Below are 8,720 nucleotides of genomic sequence, written 5' to 3' on the forward strand. Positions count from 1 at the left end.
GACGGTCTCGTGGTCACTCGTCATTCCCCGCGGTAACTGTATCCGAGCCTGCGTCGACCATTTCAAGGCCCTAGTCCTGTTCCTCCGAACATTATAGTACGTATAAAGTCTTGGCCCCAGTTGAGTCGACATTGGTGCAGTTGCCGCATGCCGGGTTGCAGCTGTTCATCGCCGTTCCGGGACAATTAACAGCAATTCTTCGGTGTTGAATAATAAAAGTGCTGAATTTTGGGAGTAGCGTGCCTGTAGCGTACCTATATATGTGTATTACATTTTTCACGGGAAAAATCTCAAATGTCTATGCCGCCGTACACGTATTGTGATTGTGGTAAATCCCCGAGAACAATTTTGGTTTGGCGTATTGCTAAGTATTTGAAATACACTAAAAATATACGATCAATAGTGTAAATGCTAAATGATACCCATACGGAACATAAGTTACCTCTACAACGGACTGCTTATATGGTGCTTTTAGTATTTAATTACTTTACCCGTTGGCTAAATTCAGTTGCGATGACTCTCGTATGATTTTAAGTGAGGAGACGTACACAAATCGTGTACCACGGATTGGGCTTTAATAATGTCATGTTAATTTTTTTCTAATATTTACAAAAAAGTGTGACTTAACAGAAAACTGTCCAGTCCTTCAGAAGTTACTATCTCCACATGCTCACAGTGGTTACATGCCCACATTTTAGATTCTGAGCTGAGCGGAGAAATATAAATGTATTGATTTTACACAATGATGTGTGTTTTTTTAAAACATTTTTGTGCCCGTGTATCTAAAAGTTAATGGCCGAAATAATGATTCAATTTTTAATTTCAGTATTTTACCTGGTGGGAGAGTGAATCAGGAAGTGAAAATGTATAACTCAGTAGTTTCCAAAAGCGCCAGGAAAAACAAACAAAAAATAAAGAAAAACGGGAATTGTTACGCATAATTGGTTTTCAACTACATTGATTATTGGTTAGGTTAAAAAAAAAATGACCGTACCTAGATTTTGACAGAATGTATACACTAGCATTTTGTCTACACTATACAACTTTAAAAATATTTGGACTCATCTTGAGTTATTTATGGACGTATGAAATTTCCAATTTTTATTAGTTTTTTGTAAATTAAAAAAAAGTTGAGCTTAAATTCTTACAAATTATTATTTTTTTTTTTTTTTATTTTTTTATTGAATATATACAATCTGTAAATTAGTTTTACAATAAGAATATGAGCTAAAATAAGTAAGAAGACATGATTTGCTTGATAAAAGAAGTAACCCAGCGGCTACACTTTTCATTGATTGAATTTTGAGTTAGAAATTAGCGGTTGATCGTGAAAAAAGAGGTTAAGCCATAAAAATCAAATTTTTCAGTAAAATACAATTATAAACAATTGTAACGTCAAGGAATTTTGAGCCATATTTAGTATCATTATTATCTTTTATACCAGACATCAATATTACTGTGTTTAAATATTTAAAGAACATTAATGTTTCCATAACATTATAATTGCAGTCATAAAATATTATTGAAACTTTTTTAGAATACTAAATTACCATTATTTGTCCTACATTTATTAGTTTCTTAAAATTTTATGAAATTAACATTCTGCAAATATTCTTGTATTGATCTGATTAAAACATTTTGTAAGTAATTAATACTTATAATTAATATCTATTATATCTTAAAAGCTGCTAAGTTCATCCTAACCTTTTGTTAAATAGCTAATCCAACCAAAAATATTCAAATGAATAAAACAAAGTCAAAAGTATTCACTTTGAAATAGTTTATAGTATATTAAAACAGGGATTAAAACTAAATTAAAAATAATCAAAATGGAATTAACAAATTTATAGACTCAATAAAATAACATAAAAAATGTATATTAAATAAAAAAAAAACAGATATAAAATAGGTATACTAATATAGTTATTTTCTGAAGATTTCTTAATTTTTACATTTTTATATGAGTATAAAGTGTTTTCTTCAACTGAATTTAATATATCAGTCACCGTTCGCACCGCGTACGACGCACACCTCTTTATGTTAGCTCCGCGTAATCGCCGCTGTTTTTCTTTTTTTGTAAACCGACAAGGTAAAAATTTAGCTTAATTAATAGCTAACACCGAGTGCAATCAATTATCAATAATTGAATCGACTGTTTTCCTTATTGTTCCTGTCGTACTTAAAAATGTAGTTTTTCTAATATTTGACAAGTGCGACTACCAAATTATCGTTGCGCCGCGCAGGCAACACGTTATCTCGTTCTTCGGTCAGCGGCTCGTGACCTTCGCTCACTAATTATGCCACCCAAAATAAACAACCATTTATCAAATGTGAAAAATAATAAACAAGATTAAAACACCAACATTATACAGCCTGCTCGCCTAGCAGAAATACAAAACTCTGAAATGAATAATTCAGGCCACAGCCTCCAACACAACATTACGAACAGCCCTGGAAACGGCAACTGGACTACTCAAGTAAATAAAAGAAACCATTCAAGCTCATCATCAGGTTCTTCCACCTCCAAACCTTCTTCCTCTAATAATGCACAACCAAAAACAAAAAAACTGTCATTCTCAACACGTAATCGCTATGAACCACTTACGATCGCCGAACCTATCGACACGGTTTTTGATACAGACATGGTATCCGAAGATCCAGACATCACGGTCCGTGCCAAACCACCTCCCCTGATTTTTATGAAAGGAATAAACGACTTTCCTGGCTTCTGTACAACTTTAATTGAGTTGATAGGAGTTGATAACTTCATTTGCAAAGCCACCACAGACCGCTAATAAATTCAGACCGCCAATCCCGAATCTTATAGACTTCTAATACATTATTTAAAGGAACATAACGCCAAATACCACACATACCAGCTCACTGAAGACAAACCTACGAGGATAGTCATCCGTAATCTGCACCCTACTACGCCAATTGAACTGATAAAATCTGAACTCGAGACACGCCTCTTCGAAGTCAGGCAAGTCACGAACGTCCTTCACAAGACTAGCAAGCACCCACTCCCACTGTTCTTCGTTGATTTAGAACCCACCGATCACTCTAATCAAATCTACCAATTATCTTCCCTTCTGCACACAAAAATTAAGGTTGAAGAACCATACAAGCCTAAGTTAATTAGCCAATGTCAAAATTGCCAAGATTACGGCCACACCCGGGCGTATTGTGGTTACTCAGCACGCTGTGTCAGATGCAGCGCTCATCATCCTTCGTCCGAGTGCACTAAGTCGCCCGACACCCCTGCTAAATGTGCACTATGCTCCGGAGATCATCCAGCCAACTACCGTGGTTGCAGCGTCTACAAAGAGCTCCAACGCCGAAAAACGCCGACCACTAAAAGTAATTTCTTACATGATACTATCAAACCAAATGTTAAACCTCATAAAGTCATAATGTAAAAGAAAGCCACCCACATGCTACCCTTTTGGAAAAAAATGAATTCAACCCTACAAAAACTTATGCACAGGCCACAGCTAGTCAACCATCTCAACCTTCTCCTCCCTCTGACCTAACTCAACTCATGTCCTCCATTATTTAATATTGTCACTTTTCAATTTAAAAAAAATATAAACTTTCATTACTAACAATTAGGTAGATACATACCTATAAAGTATAATAGGTATTAAAGAAAAAAAATAACAAACTCAGTAACAATAAAATATAATAACATTAATTCATAAACAGTCTATTAATATGTTTATCCAGTCTTAGGATTTCTGTCGGTATATACATAGATACCTATATAAAAAACAATGACAAACTTATTATTGAACAACTTGTAACTTTTGATTTTGATTTCATAATAAAAACAATTAAATAGAAAATATAGTTTTTCAATTAAAATAGAATATACTAAAAAGATTGAAAACGATGCATAAAGGAACATGGTAATATTATTTATAATTTAAAATTTAAATAATCATAATACCTTTTTCAACTAAAGGTAGTGAAAAGCTGGATCTTTATCAGAGTCATACAACAAACTCTCAGTTTCAGAGTTTGAATTTGGAGCTGCAGCTATTGTAGAGTTATCAACCGGTCTACTTCTTGTTTCTAATATGAAAAACGCATTTATTAAAAAATAAATTAAAATTATAATAAGTCTTAGATAATCAAATAATAACACTTACCAACATGTCTCAAAGAGGGATGACTCTATTTTGTTTTTATTTGATGGAATATTACTACTTTTACTATGTCTAATTTTGTGTCCTCATTAGTAGATAGATCAGATATATAAACTGTTTTCTTTGATTTTTTATGAGCATCTTCTAATTTTTCTAAATAAATAATGAATAAAGATACAGGGTTATTCAAAATGATTAATTCGATTTCAGATGCTCATATAGTTTTATTTTTTAGGTTTAGAACAATATGGTATACATTAGATAACAGAAAAATATGTCAAGTTTAATTAACTGTACCTATCAATGTTTTATGTGAACTCCTTTGGTTATACGAATAACATCTAGTCGTTCCACTTATTCATCGGATATACTAGGTTGGCCTGTGCTTTTTCCCCTGCACGAACACAATGTTTCTTCAAACTGCTTGTAGTAACATCGACGTATACTCCGAGTAGTTTGTGCATCAATCCCGTAATGACAACGAAGAATATCGCGTTTCACTGTTATTGTCGATTCACACTTCGAAAAACGCTACACACAAAATGCTTTGTGGTGTCCGGTCAACAAAATTGGGGAAATTAACTTATCGCCGGACTCGATTATTTCAAAATAATGAATTAATGAAATTTTAAAACTTGAGAATATCCTCCATTAATTAGTATATCATTTGATAACATAAAGTCTATTATTAACCATTACATAGCCATTATAAATGGGATAAATCATTTTGAATTACCTTGTATAATAACCCTTAGTCATGTATCAGGGATTACTTTAGTATTTAATATGTATATTGCATATAAGTTTTATTATTAATATACATTTTTTACCACATGATCTCCAAAATGTTCTATATTTCATCCATCCAAAATTGATGGAAGTTTTTGTTTCTCAAAATACCATGAAGTATCAATGGTAGATGAAGACAGTGAAATATATGATTTGGATTTGGAGTATGAACATAATAATGAGGGTGGTAGTTTAGAAGAATGTGCCGTTATTTATTATGCAGGATATTTAGCAATGAAGTGTTTGAAAAAATTTGACTGAAAAGTGTCGAGTAACATTATAACACCCTGACAAAATGTTGAATGACAAGAATCAACTTTTGTTAGTTCATAAAACATACAATGTAAACTTTGATATTGATAAAGGATTAAAAGTACCATCAAAACAGTTAGAAATATTCACTAAAATATGTCTAGATACATTTAAGACTAAATTTCCTATTGTTAAAAGCCACAGTAATCTATTGAGCAAGTTAATGGATTTTGCAACCACAAATATGACACGCTGCTCCAATATCAACATCCAAGATGAATGTTCAACACATTATAAATATATAATGAAATTGTTATTTGTAGTAAGAATTCACAAAGAATGTAAATGGACAAGAAATAACAATAGAACCTTCATATATAATGGTATAAATAAGCCAATGCTAAACTCAGGAATATTCAGAACTTATAAATAATTAACATAAATGTAACAGGTTATTTTATTTCTTAAATATTAAACCTTTTAAATTTCAAATTAGGTTTATAGTAAATTTATATTATATTTTACATTTAGGTATTGACATTTGTTAAAAAAATAATTCAATTAATTTAATTTTCATTTAAACTCTACATCAGTTTCAAAATTATTTTAAATTTACATAAACTTATACTTTTATTTTATATTCTGAGCGGAGCGATGCATGATTGATTTTATAATGATGTGTTTTTTATTTTGTGTGTGTGTCATCACCGTTTTGGGCAGTTAATCTGCTTCGCTTTTTTGTCAAAATTTAAAATTACCAATAGTTTTCAAAAGCGCAAGGAAAAACAAAAGAAAAATGAAGGAAAAACGTGAATTTCTAAGCATAATCGGTTTTGGTTTTTGGTGTAACTCTAAAACAACCCACCAAAATAAAAATATTATATAAATCATTTTGAATATAAATACAAAAGCGAAAAAGGTCAAGATTATAAGATAAAATATATGTACTTGATTCAAAATTTTAGAACTTATGATGATGTGGTCACCCATCCAAAAAAATAAATAATGAGTTTAAGTGGGTTCAATCTAAACTAACAGAATATGAATACAAAATAGATGTACAAATAAAATTGTTATTTTAAAAACAACTGAAAATCGTTAAAACGGTCACCCATCCAAAAAAAAAAAAATGCATTTGAAATTTGAATAAAAATATATTCATAGATCGAATAAGTAGAAAATTATATTAAGGAAACACAGTTTTAATTTGCCAAATTTTAAAACCAGTCTAGAAGTGGTCACCCATCCAAAACAATAAATAATGAGTTTAAATAGGTTCAATCTAAACTAACCGAATATGAATAAAAATATAAGTTTAACTGTTTTCCACAAAACAGGTTCTTGAAAATCGTAAAAATATTTTTGAAAGCGGGCACCCATCCACGAAAAAGTACACTGTATTATTACATAATGTCACTCAAAGTCTTATAATTTTAATAAGATAATCATTAAAATAAAATGTTTTAAATAATGTCGATTTTAAGTCTTTGAGACGGTCACCCATCCAAAAAAAATGTGTTTTTAATTAGTAGTTAAAATAAAATACGAACATTAATTTTGAAAAAATTGTATTGACAAAAAGCCGATTTTCTACAATGTCAGAAAAATGTTTAGATGGTCACCCATTCAAACAATATATTTATAAATAATAAAATATACACCTAATAACAATATTATTATTATTAAGTAATCACTAAAAATTTAATTTATTTGGGTATGTATTTTATGGCAATAAGACGACTGTAAATGGCAACATGTCATCGTTCGATTTGGCAACGTCAAGTGATGAGCAGGTGCGTCTAGCGCGTCAAATAAATTATTATGTAAAACAATAATATTATAAAAGTAATTTTATTATTATTATTATTTTACTGCGCCTATTAAAAAATAAAGTAATATTGTTAATTACTGGTAGCGCGCTCTATTGCCAGCGACATTGAACTAATCTAGCGTAGCATAAAATATCGAGCACTGTTTCTCTATACTATCTATACTCAATGATATATTGGCCTCTTATAGGAAACCTTCCTGCTCGCTACAAATTGATTCGTTTGGGTAAAGCTCAGCCTAACAACACTCGCCCCCTGAAAATTATTCTCGAGTCCAAAGAATGTGCCACTAATATATTATACAGCTATTATGATGTTAAGAAAAGTGGTATTAATCTTCCACCTAACTTTCGCATTGCTAAAGATAAGACTCTCCTTCAACGGACCCTACTGCGTAACTGCCACTCTGAACTTGATCGTAGAACTCAAGCCGGCGAAGTCGGACTACGTATTGCTCATTTAAATGGTCTCCCAAAGGTTGTGTCTCACCACCATAAGGATNTAAGGTTGAAGAACCATACAAGCCTAAGTTAATTAGCCAATGTCAAAATTGCCAAGATTACGGCCACACCCGGGCGTATTGTGGTTACTCATCACTAGGGTGGCCCTTATTTATGAACTTTCAAATTTTTAATTTCTCACCCTCACAATTTTTTCATAACCATATAAAAGTTATGTGGGTAAAATTTGGGGATGATTAATAATCCCCTTCAGGTGCCGCAAGAGGGTTGAATATTCACCAAATAGGGTAGTTTTAGGGTTATTCTGATTTAATTCATTATATATTGCATTTAGCATAAAATTGTAAAGGACCTAAATTGTAGATTCAGGTACTCTCTATAAAAAACGTTCAAACAAAGTTTCTCGTAAATCTATTATTTTCTGTAAAAATTAGAATAAAATAAAAATTATTACCTTTTTCTGAAAAAAAAAAAAAAACGACATTTTCCATTTATTCTCTATATGATTGCTTTTACGATACTTACAAATCTTCAAAGATGAAATAAAATAAAATTGTTTAAAACTTATGTACTAAAACTAATTTTACAGATATATATGTCCTGTCCTTATCATTTTTCGGAGGACTGTCCCCTACTCGGTTTTAATATATCTCTGTTACGAGAGTGTAACGAAACGTGTCTAATAACTGCGTTATCTTACGACTAGATAAGAAATTAAAGAATACCTACCTAATGGATAGGTTCACTGCATGACACTTTTAACGAAATGGATGACATTTTCTTCAAATGTGCGGTGTAAAAACGGTTCGCGCGCCCGCTCAAAGGTTAAATTATATCTTATCTATATTTGTACATTTCTTATCGAGCTTTTCTTATTCAGTTATTACACACTGTCACTTCGTGCATCATTGTCGTCTGTTTGTGTAGGTACTGTTCATTGTTCAATGTTCATAAATCGCGATACCGTATATCATTTATGCTTTAAATTATTTTATTTACGAATAATATTTTGAAAAAAATGCATGTTCTATAAATTAATATTGAATATTTATTATAAAATGGCTTCATCGTCATCAAATGTTGTTTTACGTACGCATGATGAAGTATATTTAGTTGGAAATGTGAACAACCAAATTGTTGGCAGTAAGTTACCATCTATCAAACAAGTTTTGAGTGTGCTATTTTATAATTTGAGACATGTAAAATTGAATTTGCGGGAAAGTGCAAGATTGGTATTTAAA

General features: G+C 31.2%; 1 protein-coding gene across 1 annotated transcript; it reads left to right on the top strand.

Annotated features, from left to right (window-relative positions):
• Nucleotides 1-2,020: 2,020 nt before the first annotated feature.
• Nucleotides 2,021-7,610, top strand: LOC111028570. The gene is made up of 2 exons (XM_022307263.1): nucleotides 2,021-3,110; nucleotides 7,525-7,610. The coding sequence occupies exon 1, from the start codon at nucleotides 2,406-2,408 to the stop codon at nucleotides 2,793-2,795; it is 390 nt and encodes a 129-aa protein (XP_022162955.1). The 5' UTR covers nucleotides 2,021-2,405; the 3' UTR covers nucleotides 2,796-3,110; nucleotides 7,525-7,610.
• The last annotated feature ends 1,110 nt before the right edge of the window (nucleotides 7,611-8,720 follow it).

Source organism: Myzus persicae, unplaced genomic scaffold, assembly GCF_001856785.1.
Source record: "Myzus persicae strain clone G006 unplaced genomic scaffold, MPER_G0061.0, whole genome shotgun sequence".
NCBI lineage: Eukaryota > Metazoa > Arthropoda > Insecta > Hemiptera > Aphididae > Myzus > Myzus persicae.